This window comes from Peromyscus leucopus, chromosome 19, assembly GCF_004664715.2.
Source record: "Peromyscus leucopus breed LL Stock chromosome 19, UCI_PerLeu_2.1, whole genome shotgun sequence".
Classification (NCBI taxonomy): domain Eukaryota; kingdom Metazoa; phylum Chordata; class Mammalia; order Rodentia; family Cricetidae; genus Peromyscus; species Peromyscus leucopus.
Genome location: NC_051079.1, coordinates 55,005,699 through 55,021,042, shown reverse-complemented (window position 1 = coordinate 55,021,042; position 15,344 = coordinate 55,005,699). Strand labels below are relative to the sequence as shown.

The window sequence follows — 15,344 nt, the reverse complement described above, 5'->3', positions numbered from 1 at the left end:
TTTCTCAACTAGTGATCAGTGGGGGAGGGTCCAGTCTGGCTGGTGGTCTGGATTTATAAGCAGACTGGGGGCGTGGGGCGCACGTAATCCAGCACTCGGAGCAGAGCCACTGGTTCGAGTCAGCCTGGGTACAAGTGAGTAGAGGCGCAAAGCTAACAGAGAGCTGAAGTAAAAAAGGGGACCTGTAGGGCCCTGGCCCCTGTTTTGGATAACTGTTGCTTTGCTTGCTTATCTTGACCTTGATATCCTCCCTATGCTAATTCCCTCCTGGGATTCACCCTCCTGAATGCTTGTTTATGTATTCTGTATAATGGGTGTTAACAGCTTAGATGCAAGATTGTAAAACATCTGTAGCGAACTTCTGCCCTCCAGGGTTCTCTCATTGTGCTGTAAGCCTGTATTTAAGACCTTCTCCCTCCTTCAATAAACAGCATTTTAAAAAAAAAAAAAAAAGAAAGAAATAGCTGAGGAGCCCCCATGGAACTGGATCAGGCCCTCTGGATAAGTGAGACAGTTGATTAGCTTGAACTGTTTGGAAGCCCCCAAACAGTGGGACCAGGACCTGTCCTTGGTGCATGAGCTGGCTTTTTGGAACCTAGGGCCTATGCTGAGACACTTTGCACAGCCTTGGTGCAGGGAGGAGGGGACTGAACCTGCCTCAACTGAATCTACCAGGCTGGGCTGACTCCCCAGGGGAGACCTTGCCTTGAAGGAAGGAATGGGGAATGGGAGGAAGGCTGGGGGGTGGGAGGAGGAAGGACAGGGGAATCAGTGGCTGATATGTAAAATTAAATTAATTATAAAATTAAAAAAAAAAGAAAGAAAAAAATTAAGAAAGCAGGCTGAGTAAGCCAGGGGAAGCAGGCCAGTAAGTAGCTCCTCTCTGTGGCCTCTGCGTCAGCTCCTGCCTCCAGGATCCTGCCCTGTTTGAGTTCCTGTCCTGACTTCCTTCAGTGACGAACAGCAGTGCTGAAGTGTAAGCCGAATAAATAAACTCTTTCCTCCCCAAGTTGCTTTTTGGTCGTGGTGTCTCATCGAAGCAGTAGAAACCCTAAGACAGTTATGTTGCTTGGCATTTGCATTCATTTCATTCCCCGCCCTCTCTGTTGTCTGGCAGATACTGCTATTGTTGTTGTTTTGATACAGGGTGTTGCTCTGTTGCACTGGCTGGCCTGGAACCCACTGTGTAGACCAAACAGACCCAAGAGTGGTCCTCCTGCCTCTCCTGCCTCCTGGGTGCTGGGGAGTCAAGCATGTGCCACTATGCCGAGCAGCACATCCTCAGTCTTCTTTCTGCATTTTATTAGACAAAATGGGCTGATTTCCGTTTATAACCTATTATCCTTGTTTCATGTTGTGAATAGTCTTCTGTGTCATTACTACTTCTAAATGATTGCATACTTTCTAGCTTTCTGTATCAGAGGTCTTTAAACTCATCACCTCAGTATCAGGTATAAGCAGGCTGTTTTATGTATCCTGTTCTACACATCTATTAATAACTACACAATGAGGTCCTTGAGCCGTGTTCTGAGGACAGGACATCAGCTCCTCAGCAGATCATGGGAGCTCTGCCTTGGAAATGTCTCCTTTGTGTACCACTTCTCCCATCACCTCCGTCTCTCATTGAGACTGCCGCAGTGGCCTCACTGCCCTATTGGCTGGGGTTACAAGTGTGTAATACCACGTCTCTACATTTTTAGACTTTTTCCACTGTCCTGGAGAAATCATCTACCCTTAAGAAAAATATGTATTCCAAGTTGCCAGGTATGGTAACATCTGTTTGTGATTCCCATACTCAGGATGTAGAAGCAGAAGGTCTGTCTCAGAAAAGAGTAGGAGGGAGAGAGAGGCAGAGGAAGGAAGGGAAAGAGAGTATTTTGTTACTAGGTTAAGAGTTCTTCTAGTTAATTTATGGAATTGTTCAAATCCCTCCCTTTTTCTTGGTTGATCTTCTGTTCAATACATGGTTGTAAATGTAGTCTTAAAAGTCTCCAACTAGTCTAGAATTGTTTATTTCACTTTCAATGTTTGTTTCTTCATATATTTTAGACTGTAATTTGGTACATATTTATTTATTCACTTATTCATTCATTCATTTATTTATTTATTTTGAGACAAGGTTTCTCTGTATAGCCTTGGCTGTCCTAGAACTCACTCTGTAGACCAGACTAGCCTCAAACTCTGCCTCCTGAGTGCTGGGATTAAAGGTGTGCCTGCCACCAGTGCCCAGCTGCAAGCACATATGTACTTACAATGGTTAGATTTTCAGTACCTAGTGTCTGGTTTTATCATGGCTGTTCCCTGGGCATCTGTTTTATCTGCTGTTGATACTGCTGCCCTAGCTCTTTTCTTTCAGACTGCTGTTTGCATTGACTTCCTTGAACATCCTTCACTTTTGAGCTTATTCGTGTTCCACATTTCTGTTTTTCTTTTTTCTTTTTTAAGATTTATTTGTTTATTTTATGCATTTGAGTACTTTACCTGCATGTACATAGGTGCACTGTGTGTGTACCTGGTGTCCAAGGGGCTGAAGAAGGTGCCAGATCCCCTGGAGTTGGAGTTACAGATGGTTGGGAGCAACTACATGGGTGCTGAGAGTAGAACCCAGGCCCTCTGCAGCCAGTGCTCTCCCTAAGACATCTTAGTTCATTTATTTAAGTACGTAATGCATTTTCATTATTCTAAATGAAGAAACTAGGGTTTGCATTTGAAAAGTTGCCCTCTCATGTGTTTATTTCTTAGAGGCAACCAAAGTTGTTTTTTGTATTGTTTTCTGGTGATGTTTTGCGTGGCTGCTTCCCTGTTGATTGAGCATGTGCACATCTCTGCCACATTACAGATCCTGCTGTGTCTGTACTGCTGACTACATTGTTCACAGCGTGTGAAAAGCTTTTACATTCCAGTCCACTTCTCATTCATTTTTAATTAGCATGCAAAAGGTTCACTATGACATGGTCATACTTCGATATCGCTGTTCTTTGTTCATTCCCCCTCTCCTCAACTAGTCCCCCTTCTGCTCTCACAAATTACCTAATTTTATGTAGCTAATGCAGTCCACGATTTGTAAAAGATTTATTGTCTTACATTTTAGTCATGTGTACATATGTGTGTCTGTGTGTAGGTAAATGCACATGAGGGCAGGTGCCTCTGGAAACCAGAGGGATCAGATCCCCTGAAACTGGAGTTATAGACATGTTGGGGGTACAGAGGCCCTTGTACTCACAGACTAGCATTAAAGAAAACCAGGAATGTTAAACACAGGGGCCTCTTCTCAATGAAGGAGATAAAGTACCTGTTTTCCTGCCCAGAAGTCTGAGAGTGGATTGTGTTAAGGACCTGGTGACCTTTTTGCTATAGAGGCAGACATCACTCAAATTCCCCAAAATGATTAACCCAGACTTTTCCCTCCCTAGATCATTACCCATCCTTAGGGGAGATGTCACATGTACTTTATGGCCTGTTGACCTCTATGCTATTGGTCAGAGACCACACTAGATTCTAGGCCTTTTGGCTATAGAACCCACCCTCATGGTCACATGTGCTTTGTAAAAGAGTTTCTATGCTGTCACACCTTAAGCTTTATTGTATACCTATAATTGGACTGATTGGACTGATGGTTGCCTGGAAACCTTTCCCCAAATTGTACTGAGATTTAAATATCTGACAGCGAACCGCCTGGCACCAGGTTTTCATTCTTACCTCTTCTTGGATCACTGCCAGCGTTGACACCTGCCAGGACTCACACATTGGCAGTTGTGAGCCACTCAGTGTGGGTGCTGGGAACTGGACTCAGGTCCTCTGGAAGAGCAGCAAGAGCTCTTAACTACTAAGCCATGCCCCCAGCCCACAGTCTACAGTTACTAATAGCCCAAAGTAATCTATAACATGGGCAAACCAAAGTTGAGCTAATCTCTTATTGTTGATTTACTGTTTTTAATTTTTCTTAATATAAGTTCTAGCCATACAATTATTGGCTCAGTGGATATACATGTCTGTAAACAGGCAGTGGTTCTTAACCTTCCTAACCTTTTAATACAGTTCATCATGCTGTGGTGACCACCAACTAAAAAATTATTTTTATTGCTACTTCATAACTAATTTTGCTATTGTTATCAATTTTAATATAACTATCTGATATGCAGAATCTCTGATATGTGAACCCCAAAAGGAATGGGACCCATAGGTTGAGAACCACCGGTCTAAGGACTAATAAATACTGCCAGGTTGTCTAATATACTTGTAAGCCATCTTGTGGTTTGAAAGTCAGATACACATATTTGATGTGATTCTAATTCTAAGATTATAGCTTCACGTGGTTCTAAAGAAGCTGTTTTCTTTACGTGAGCCAGGGCCATATTGTCAGATGATAGAGTTCTTTCAACCTTGTCAGTGTTTGGCATTAGCAGAGAAGTGTCCATCTCAGCTTTGAGCAGCTACTGAAGTGTAGCATGGGTGAGTAATAAGACTTCATTTCCAGGGAGTTGCCAAAGGGAAGGCTGTACAGTGTGAGAATTGGATGGGTGGCAGCTTACTTTTATCTGTTTTACCTCAAATTCAGCTACCTAAAACTTTTTACTTAAGAAACAATGCAGAGTTCACAGGATAGCTTTGTTTATTTTTTAAATAATTTATTCTTATTTTATGTATTGGTGTTTTGCCTGCATGTATATCTGTGTGAGAGTGTCAGAAGCCTTGGAATTGGAGTTACAGATAGGTGTGAGCTTCCATGTGGGTGCTGGGAACTAACCCTGGATCCTCTCGAAGAGCGGCCATCTCTCCAGCCTCAGTTCAGGGTAGTTTTAAAATAATTCAAAGGAATCACTTTTTGTATATTAGAAGGTTTCTATTTGTAAGCCATTGTACCCTGAAAATAAGATCAAGTTCCTGTATTTTCTTTAAATATACAATTTGTCCACCTGGAATCATTTCTTACTTCAGTTGTTTTGTTTTGTCGAGTATTCTGTGGACTGAGATGATCTGCTGGTCCTGGAGCAGTGTTTTTTACCTACTCTAGCTTACTTTGTGTCCACTTACCTGCTGTCCTCAAAATGAGTGCTGGTCCATAGTGGGTTGAGAACCGATGATAGTGCGTGTGCCCTGAAGAGAAAGCCAGGAGTGGTAGCATATGCACATAATCTCAGCACTTGGGAGATGGAGACAGGAGGATTAGGAGTTTGATGTCATTCTTAGCTACCTATCAGTTTGAGGCCAGCCTAGGCTACATAACAAAAACACCAGAAAAGCTACTCGTGTGATGTGTTTGTGTGGATGTTGGAACTTGCAAGCCAACTTAACTTTTTCCACTTTCTCATCTTCTTGTTGTGATGGAAAGAATATTAAAAGCATATGAAGATTATTTAGGAAGGATATATTAGAAGTAGAATTCTAAGTATAAGAATGTCTGATTAAGTTGTATAATATCGGTGGATTTTAAAAAAATTTACACACCAGGAAATCCACAAGTAAGGATCATGCCACATCAGGCCTCTGGTTCTGCTCGTAGGTCCTGCAGCTCCCCTTCCTAAGCTAGGTACTGGCACTCACATGCTGGGCGGGGCTCTCCAGTGATTGCTGCTGGTGCTGCCTTCTGGCCTAGTATAGGAGACATGGAGAAGGGAGTGGTGTGAGGTAGATCCCAGTGCGGCTGTCATGGGGGAGGGCCGGGCCTGAGGTGGTAGTTCAGCCTGTTTTGTCTAAGTAAGACTGAAAAACAAAGCCGTGTGTGATGGCACATGCCTATAACCCCAGCGCTTTGGATGTAGAGACAAGAAGTTGGGAGGTTCAAGGTCACCTTCCACTGCCTGTAAGTTCAAAACCAGCCTGGGGTACACAAGACCTTATCTCAAAAACCTACCCCTTAAGAAAGACAGAGTCACACCTGTGCCATCTGGGAAGTCAGAATCTTAGTCACTGAACATACAGTGACAATTTCTTGATTAACATACCTGTTTTGTTTTTGTTCTTTTGTCTCCTTTTAGGTAAATGGTGACATTCCCCCTCGGTTAAGAAAGAGTGCTCATGAGATCATCCTTGACTTCATCAGATCAAGACCCCCTTTAAATCCAGTATGTAACTTAACACACTCTCCATGGGGATGGGTCTGTAGCTCTCTACCAAGCTCTCCCTTGAGAGTATGAAGCCTACCTGTAAATTACAGTCTAAAGCACAGAGACATGCCTTCACTTATTTAATACAGTTATTTGGTATGTTTTCACTCGAAGCAGTCTGAGTCATAGTGCACAATCTGTCTGAATACCTGCTATAACAGCTAAAAACTAATACCACGTAGTTTCTGGCATGAGTTGCCTTTCCAACTCAAATCATGCTACTACACTGCTTAGACCACAGTCACACTGACACTGCTTTACACTTAAATGTGCACTCACTTTTATGTTAACAGTCTGTTGGCAGGGTTTTTCCTAATGAAAAACCATGGAATCAGAATACTGTTCGAAATGCTGTTTGTGTTTTCCTTACTCTTTTCCTCCTGGCTTAGTAGCCAGCTCCCACCAAACCATGTCAGGCCTATGTACGTAAAGTAACAGTGAGGGTAAATCAGTGTTCTTCCAGTTTGTAGATTCTTGCATAATCAGTTAGTCTTTTAGATCTTTCTGAAAGAAGGGGGAAATGTTGGTGCAGTAGGGAGAGGTCAGAGGAACATGATAGTCCACACTAGCCCCACAGTCGAGCTTGATTGAGCTCTAAGCCAGTTAACCTGCCTCTCTCAGCCTCGGTGTCCTCATTAATAGACCGAAGACAATGATAATCCAAGGTGGTGAATTACAGATGTTGCTTTTGGAAAGGTATTGTGGTTCGCCCTATAATCTCAACACTCTAGAGACTGAGGCTGGTGTTGCCACAAGTTTGATACCAGTCTGGACTACAGAATAAGACTGAGTCTCAAAAGGACAGCAGTAAAGTTAGTTTCCAAAACAGTGGCCTTGAGGGGACATGGCTATTACTTTAGCAGAACTGACTACTTGAGTTTACCTGAGCACATGTGATCAAGTCACTGGGAGGCCCAGGAATCTCCTGTTGCATTAGAAGTCTTGACATTGGGGCTTGAGAGACAGCTCAGTAGGTAAAGGTGTCTGCCACCAGCCTGGTGGTTGATCTGGGACCTTTGCCCAGGACCTCACAAAGGGGAAGGTGTAAACACACTCCCTTGAATTGTTGTCTGACCTCCACTCATGTGTAAGCACACAAAAGGAATTATATGTATATAATTTATTAAATGACTTGAATAGTCTTTTATTGGACAATGTTACAGTCAGTGAAGTACAGTTCATAAATCTGTACTGTATGAATAACTATATTAAGTAAGAACAGCTAATCAAGTCTCTAACCATTGCACTTCCCTTTCAAGGCCTCAGCCAGAAAATTGAAACCAACCCCTCCACGACCTCGGAGCCTCCATGAAAGAATATTAGAGGAGATCAAAGCAGAAAGAAAGCTGCGGCCTGTCTCACCAGAAGAGATTAGACGGAGCCGACTAGGTGAGTCCCCACTTCCTGTGCTCAGGGACCACTTAAGAGTGACCCACAGATTCTCAGTCCTTGTCTCTGGACTCCTCCTCTCTCCTGTGTCCTCCCTCCCTCTCCTCCAACTGCTGCTCACTAACATGACGTCACATTTGTTTGCACTTGAGATTCGTGTGGCGGACGGTTCTCTCCTCTCTGACGTTGAACTACCCGAGAGCACTGTGGTACAGTGTCGGGGCACTGCCAGCTTGATGCTGCAGTTTGCAGAGACGCTCTCTCCCTTTCTCAGCCTGACAACCTGCAGCACAGGCAGGGGTACAAGGTCTCCTTGCCTCTGTTACATTTTCTGTAAGAACTAAGTAAGATCTGCTGACAGCGGCAACAGAAACCTTATGAACTAATGTGTACAACGGTAGATGATAGATACATAGTATTATTGGTGAAATTATTAAGGCCACTCCACATAGTTAAAAGGACATTTATTTAATAGCGTCACTTACAAAAAGGGAAAGGTAGGTTGTGGGGTCTGGGGAAGGTGTATCACAATCCAGCGGTGTTCTCTGGAGCTCTGCTCTATCCACCTCCACCGTTCAGGGTCCCGGACCAGAGAGAGCGCTGGCCCATCCAGCTCTCGGGTCTCCAGGTGCCTCCCTTGGCCCCGCCTTGTAGGCGTGACAGTTGCCAGAGTCTCAATGGGGGTTGGAACTTCCAGATCCAAGCTGGAATTGGCTACCCACTACATAGTATCACTTCATTTCTTTCAAAACCCTTCTAAGTGTGGGTGTGGTAGGTGTGTGGGTACTTGTGTGTGTGTGTGCACACTCAGAGACCAGCGGTCAGCATGAGGGTCTGCTGCCATCTTCTACCCCATGTCTTGAGACGGGTTTTCACTGCATTCGGAGCGCAGTGTTGCAGCTAAGGTAGCTGGCCCAGCAGTCCTCCGGAACCCATCTATCTCCACCCCTCCACCACCGGGGTCCCGGCGTTTGCATGAGTGGCAGTCCTGACATGGAAGGTGATTTCTCATGTCATTTGGATTTTCATTTCCCTAGTGATTGATGATTGACATTTGAGCACGCTTTCATGTAGTTCATGAACTATTTCATGTCACCTTTGGAATGTTTGGTTAGGTTCTTTGTTTTTTTTAAATCAGGGCCATCAGTTATTATTGAGCTACTAGCATTTGTTAGTATTTTGAACATTAACCCCAGGAATTGATGGTCAGCGATTTCCTTTCCCCCATAAGTAAGCTGCCTCTCAACTGTGAGTCCTGTAACAGCAGGATGTCAGGAGTGTGCAGCAGATGAGGAGAAGTGCTTCCCAGACCTCCCTTCGAGACCTGACGTCTGGCAGTCAGTCCCTGCCCTCTGCAGGCTCCAGGGCCCCCCAAACATGAGCCTAGAGGGGACATTGACCTTCAAACCATACACCGTAAGAATTTGAGGCGTGGTTTTTTCTACTAAAGATTCCCATGGAGGGGGCAGGAGGCTGGAGAGACGAATCAGCAGGTAAGAGCGCTGGCTGCTCTTGAGAGGACATGGATCCTCTCAGATCCCAGTACTCACATGGCAACTTAAAACTGCCTGTAACTCAGTTGTAGGGAGTGTGCTACAGCCCCTCCCAGGCTTCTGACCCCTGAGGGCACGTGCATGGATGTACCTGATGTGCATGCTTACATGCAGGCAAAACACTCAGACATACAAAATTAAATCTTTAAGAAAATCGGTTTTAAAAAGAAGATTCTCTGGTTGAGTGCTTACTTAGCATGAATGAGGCTCTAAAAATTAATCCCTAGGCAAGGTGGCACATGTCTTTAATGCTAACACTGGAGAGGCGGAAGAGGTGGATGAATCTTTTTGTAGTTTGAGGCCAACCTGGTCTACATGGTGAGACCCTACCTCAAAAAAAAAAAAAAAAAAAAAAAAAAAGGAAAGAGGAGAAGAAAAAGGATTTTCATAGGAACGCACATCTATAATCCCAGCACTTGGATGGCAGAAGATAGAGGGATCATGAATTCGAGGCCACCCTGGGCTATACAGTGTGTAGCCCTAGAAAGAGGAGAGGAGGAACAAAGAGAAGGGGCACAGGGAGAGGAGAAGAAAAAGAAACACGAAACACGGATTTTTTTTTTCCAGGGGGGCTGTTGAGTTGAATCTGTAGATGGCTTTGGGTATATGGATGTTTGCTGCTTTGTTTTGTTTTGTTTTTGAGACAGGGTTACCATGTAGCCCTAGCCATCCTGAACTCATTGTGTGGACCAGGCTGGTATCAAACTCAGAGAGATCCACCTGCCTCTGCCTCCCAAATGCTGGTATTAAAGGCCTGTGCCTCTGTGCCCAGTGGTTATATGGTATGTATATAATGGTTTTTAGAGATGGTTTCTCCATGTAGCCTTGGCTGTCTTTGAACTTGCTCCATAAACCAAGCTGGCCTCGAACTTTGAGATCCACCTGCCTCTGCCTCCGAAGAGCTTCCATTAAAGATGTGTGCTACCACCACCTAGCTGGTATATGGGTTTTTTTGTTTGTTTGTTTCTTTTTTTCTTTTTTCTTTTTTTTTTTTTTTGTCTTTGTTTCTTTGTTTCTTTGTTTTGTTTTTTGGTTTTTCGAGACAGGATTTCTCTGTAGCTTTGGAGCCTGTCCTGGACTAGCTCTGTAGACCAGGCTGGCCTCGAACTCACAGAGATCCACCTGCCTCTGCCTCCCGAGTGCTGGGATTACAGGCGTGTCCCACCACCACCTGGCTGGTATATGGGTATTTTAACAATATTAATTCTTCCAGTCTATGAGCACAGACCATCTTTGTGTCTTATAATGTTCCATGTTATTAATGTTCCTGGTTTATTATTTTTGTGATGTAACAAGTAATATTGTTTTCTTGTGTTTCTTTTCACATGTGTTATATCAACACAATACATTTGTCTTATGTTTACTTTCTATCAACAAACTTGACTGAATTTAATAGCACTTTGAAAAGAGTTTTTGGCTGGGCAGTGGTGGCACATGCCTTTAATCCCAGCACTCGGGAGGCAAAGCCAGGAGGATCTCTATGAGTTCGAGGCCAGCCTGGTCTACAGAGTGAGATCCAGGACAAGCACCAAAACTACACAAAGAAACCCTGTCTCGAAAAATGCCCCCCCCCCCCCCCCCGCAAAAAAAAAGATTTATATTAGTGTTTTCCTTTATATGTGTTGGTGTTTTGTCTGTATGTCAGTTTGTGCACCAGGTGTGTGCCTGATTCCTGTGGAGTCCAGAAGAGGACATCAGAAAAGGGACTGGAGTTACAGACTGTTGTGAGCAGCCATGTGGGTGCTGGGAATCAAACCCAGGTCCTCTGGAAGAGCAGCCAGTGCTCTTAACTGCTGAGCCATCTCTCTAGCCCATGAATTTATTAGCTTCAACCGTCTTTTTGTTTTGTTTTTTAATGACATCTCTAGGATTTCCTTTATATAAGATTATGTCTATAAACTGGGACAGTTTTATCCTTCCTTTCTAACTGGCTTATCTGTTCATTTATATTCTCTGTCTGTCTGTCTGTCTGTATTTTTTTCTTGCCTGATTGCTTTAATTAGTACTATGATGAACACAAGAAAGGCCATGTTTGCTTTGTTTCTGATGTCAGCACTGTGAGGAGAATGTAATGTGGACTTTTCATATGTAGGCTTTATTATAGCAAAGTAATTTCTTTGTATTCCCAGCTTTTTGAGTTTTCAGTGTGAGGGTGTTCTAGTTTGTCAAATGCTTTTTCTGAAGTTTTGAGATGACCATGGGTTTTTTTTTTTTTTTTTTTTTTTTTAATGTACACAGAAGTCACCAGATCTCACTACAGATGGTTGTGGGTGCTGGGAACTGAACTCAGAACCTCTGGAAGAGCAGTCAGTGCTCTTAACCTCTGAGCCATCTCTCCAGCCCCGACCATGTTTTTTTATCCTCTATCCATCATTAATTATATATCACAATAATTGCTTCTAGTTTGCTTTTTCTCTTGCTTTGATAAACACTTTGACCAAAAGCAGTTTAGGGGAGGAAAGGATTTACTGCAGATTACACTTCCAGGTGGGGTGTCTGGACTGGAACTCAGGCAGGCACTGAAGCAGACACCATGGAGGAATGCTGCTTATGTGGCTGCTCACTGGCTCAGCTAGTATTCTGAAACACACACGTTCATGTATAAAAAATAAAGCTAAAAAAATTTAAATAATGACCAATCTACAATATGTTATTTTCTTGGGTTATCATTGGTTATGGCCTGAACATCTTTCATCATTAAAACAAATCAAAACATGATCAGACAAAACATGATCAAAACATTTATTAGAACATGATCTCCCAACTAATGTCTAAATGATGTATTTACCTACTCTCCTACTGTTGTATTGGCCATTTCCAATTTTTTTCCTAGCAAGTCTGAAGTTACTGTTATTGTACCTCCGCCTCTTTCACGTCACTGGTACTTTTCTAAACATCTTAATTACTATGATCCTTCCCCTTTGTCTTTTTGGTGGTATATGGAGCTGAAAAATGAGAGCCTCATTTAGGGATTTCACTCCGACCCAAAACAAATAGCAAAAAAAGGCAAGCCAAGAATGTAGCAGAGTTGGTAGAATACTTGTCTACCTTACATAAAGCCCAGGTTCAATTAGCTTAACAGGGAGAGAGAGAGAGAGAGAGAGAGAGAGAGAGAGAGAGAGAGAGAGAGAGAGAGAGAGAGAGAGAAATATGAATTTCATTGCCCAAGAATTGATAACATTCCTTTTGTATGAGGTGGTGAGTTTATTCAAAAGTTATGTTCGTGTACCAAAAAAGAGCTCAATAAAAGATATTAGTAAACTTGATTAAAGAGTCGTTTGAGAATATGTATTATTTTATTTGCTATCCTGAGCAAGGAAATCTGGAATATATTTGAGTGTTGAACTGAGTATCTTATTTTTTTTTAATGGCAGGTGGAAAATTATTCTCATCAACACAAATCCCTCTCCACTTTCCTGAGACATCTAAAACTCTTTAATTTACACATTAGGATGGAAATACTTAACCACTTAGTTCCTGATCATCAAATATTATTTACAATAAACTTATTATATGATGAACATAACTTTTGAATACAATTGACCTCTGCATACAAAAGGAAAGCTATCAGTTCTTGGGGAATGAGGTTCATCTTTTTTCTCTTTATCTTGTTTTCATTCTCAATGTATTTTTTAAATGTTACTTTTTTCTTCATATTGTTATTCTATCATTTTCATAGGACTGGAATTAAGACTCTTGCGTGGTTTTATTGTATTTCAGAATTGTATCCACTAGCTTCTAGCTAGCCTTCAAGGGTTGCCAGTGAGAGCTCTGACCCTTCTCCCTGTCCTGTCTCCCTGTGTATCCTTAATGGCTGAATTACTTTCTCTTTATTGTTTGTTTTCTTTTTTTCAGCAGTGCGGCCACTTAGCATGTCTCACAGTTTTGACTTGTCAGGTAAAACAAAAAAAAAAAAAGCACTTTCACACCTGACATGGGCTGTGTGGTTTCTGTGAATCACATTCATTTGTCTGCTTGTTTAGACATGTCAGAAAAGAAAATTGAAAAGCTTTCTTCTAAGCTGTGGTCAGTAAAATAAAGTAGCCTACCTATTTCAAAGCAGTACACCTAAGTAGAACCACAGTGAATGTGCAGCCTCCCAGAAGAGCTGGGCTGCCCCAGGCAGGCTGTGAATATGGCTGCCCAGCATGTGGTAGCTCTCACTGGGTCAGACCTTTTCTGTAAGGAAACAGAAAAAAACAAAACAAAACCAAAAAACTGTAAAGAAACTGTGCCCCGTTCTTTAAAACACTGAGAGCCTCAGTGGACAGAAATTGCCCACTGTTCCCCTCTGCTTAATGGGTAGAGCCTGTCATTCATGGCTCTGTGCTGGTCACAGAAGATCACTGTCAGGGCCTCCTCTGATGTGTGCCCTAAGTTTACAGTGTGTTTTACAATTTCTGTTTAGTACTCTGGGATAGTGGTTCAATGAATTACCGAAGATGGCTATATTTGATTATAAAACTAGATCCGTTTAAGATAAAAATGTAAATATATTTATGAGCAAATTTTCATATTTTTCATAATTCTTATATTTATTTTTCAAATTTAAATTCTTAATTTCACAAGTCACTGTTTCAAGATAAAATGAGGTAAGATGTATTTTTCCAGAATGTTCCTTGAAATCTTGTGAAATACCTCTTAAGTTACAAAGAATTATTGGCATATAAATTCATGTTTAACAAGCCAGTGAGTTCTAGTATCTTTTTCTAGTGTCATTATTGAATATTTACTGTCTTCTAACTACAAGCTAGTTTCCACATGTTTTTTAATTTTCTGTTTATTTTTGTAGCTCTCAGGCATGACTTTAATATTTTGGTCTTCATTTAACTATTTTTGACTGACCACCAAAGAGCCTTTTCTATTTTCTTTATCCATTTAGCTAATTTTATTTATTTTAGGAACCATTCGTGCAGTGAACCTGTAAAAATTTTAGACTGGAAAATAAAACCAAAATTTTGGACCATGTGTGCTATGGCCAATCCCTAAAAGCTGGCCACTGTCACTCTGGATATCTGCTGCTCATGTTTCCATTGGTTGGATAAGGAGCAGAAGGCTACATAAACATACGGATTGCAGGCTGGAGTGTGGCTGATCAGGACAGTATGACGTTCTCTCGCACATGACCTCTGGTGTTCTTACAGGCTCATGGTGCCCTGTGTCAGGAACAAACAGGGCAGCACAGATTTGTTGTCCGTGTTCATCGTCTGCTGTAGTCTGTCTGTGCCTTGGTGGTGTTCCCTGTGGTTCCCAGAGCTTCCCTGTCGGCTGCTTGTTCTGCTTACGTGTTTTCATTGTTGCATTTGATGATAAGTGGGAAAGATTAATCCAGTTTTCAGTTTTAAAGACTAAAGTGCATCTTCGTAGTAGAAAAATGAACAAACTAAGGAGTAAACAGTCTACACATGTAGCATAGATAACGACTTTGAACTTATCTTTGAGTGCAGAGCGGGACATAAGGAAGTATATTCTTCTGTTCAGGGGTGTCTTAGAAATATTTCTTAGTGAAAATCCTAATAAGCCATTCAGCATCAATTGAGGTAAGTCTGGTTTATTTTCCCTTTGCAAATATTAGCTATATAATCCGTGTTCTTCTAGTCACCTTTCCTCTAAGTAAATCAGCAGACACAAAGTTATTCAAGTATTTAATATGAAGGGTATGCCTTTTATTCTCTGAATTTAAAATATGGTAATTTATAAAATCTCTCTATTTTATGTCTTGAACATTTGCTCTGCTTATAGATATTATTATTTTTTTCCTCAAGAAATTCTTCCTTTAAGAATTTGACTCTTTTCAGGTATGGTAGTGCATACCTTTAATCCCAGGAGGCCAGCCTGGTCTACCGAGTGAGTTCCAGGACAGCCAGGGCTACAGAGAGAAACCCTGTCTCAAAAAAAAAAAAAAAAAAAAAAAAAAAAAAAAAAAGAGTTTGACTTTTCTCATTTAATACACTGAAATAGTAGTATTTATTATTTCAAGTAAATACAAATAATCAAATTCCTTAAAATATATTGTGCCAAGTCTTTTTTTTTTTTTTTTTTTTTTTTCTTCTGAGCTAGGGACCGAACCCAGGGCCTTGTGCTTGCTAGGCAAGCGCTCTACCACTGAGCTAAATCCCCAACCCCTGTGCCAAGTCTTATAGGAAATGAGACTTGCAGTGTCTGGTCTGGAAGCCTCCTGGCAGAACTTTTTACCAGTCACATTCCCCTCAAAGCTTTCAACTTCCTACCTCTCTGTCAGTGAGCCTCAGGACAGCTGCTGGTCTCAGCATATTGTTCAGGGGACCATCAAGCC

At 41.9% G+C, this 15,344-nt stretch overlaps 1 protein-coding gene across 1 annotated transcript in view; it reads left to right on the top strand.

Annotated features, from left to right (window-relative positions):
- Nucleotides 1–15,344, top strand: part of Spire1 (spire type actin nucleation factor 1) — a 118,443-nt gene that overhangs the window by 81,961 nt on the left and 21,138 nt on the right. Inside the window, 2 exon segments of the mRNA XM_037197184.1 lie at nucleotides 5,979–6,065; nucleotides 7,367–7,496. Of these exon segments, the coding sequence (XP_037053079.1) occupies nucleotides 5,979–6,065; nucleotides 7,367–7,496 (217 nt within the window).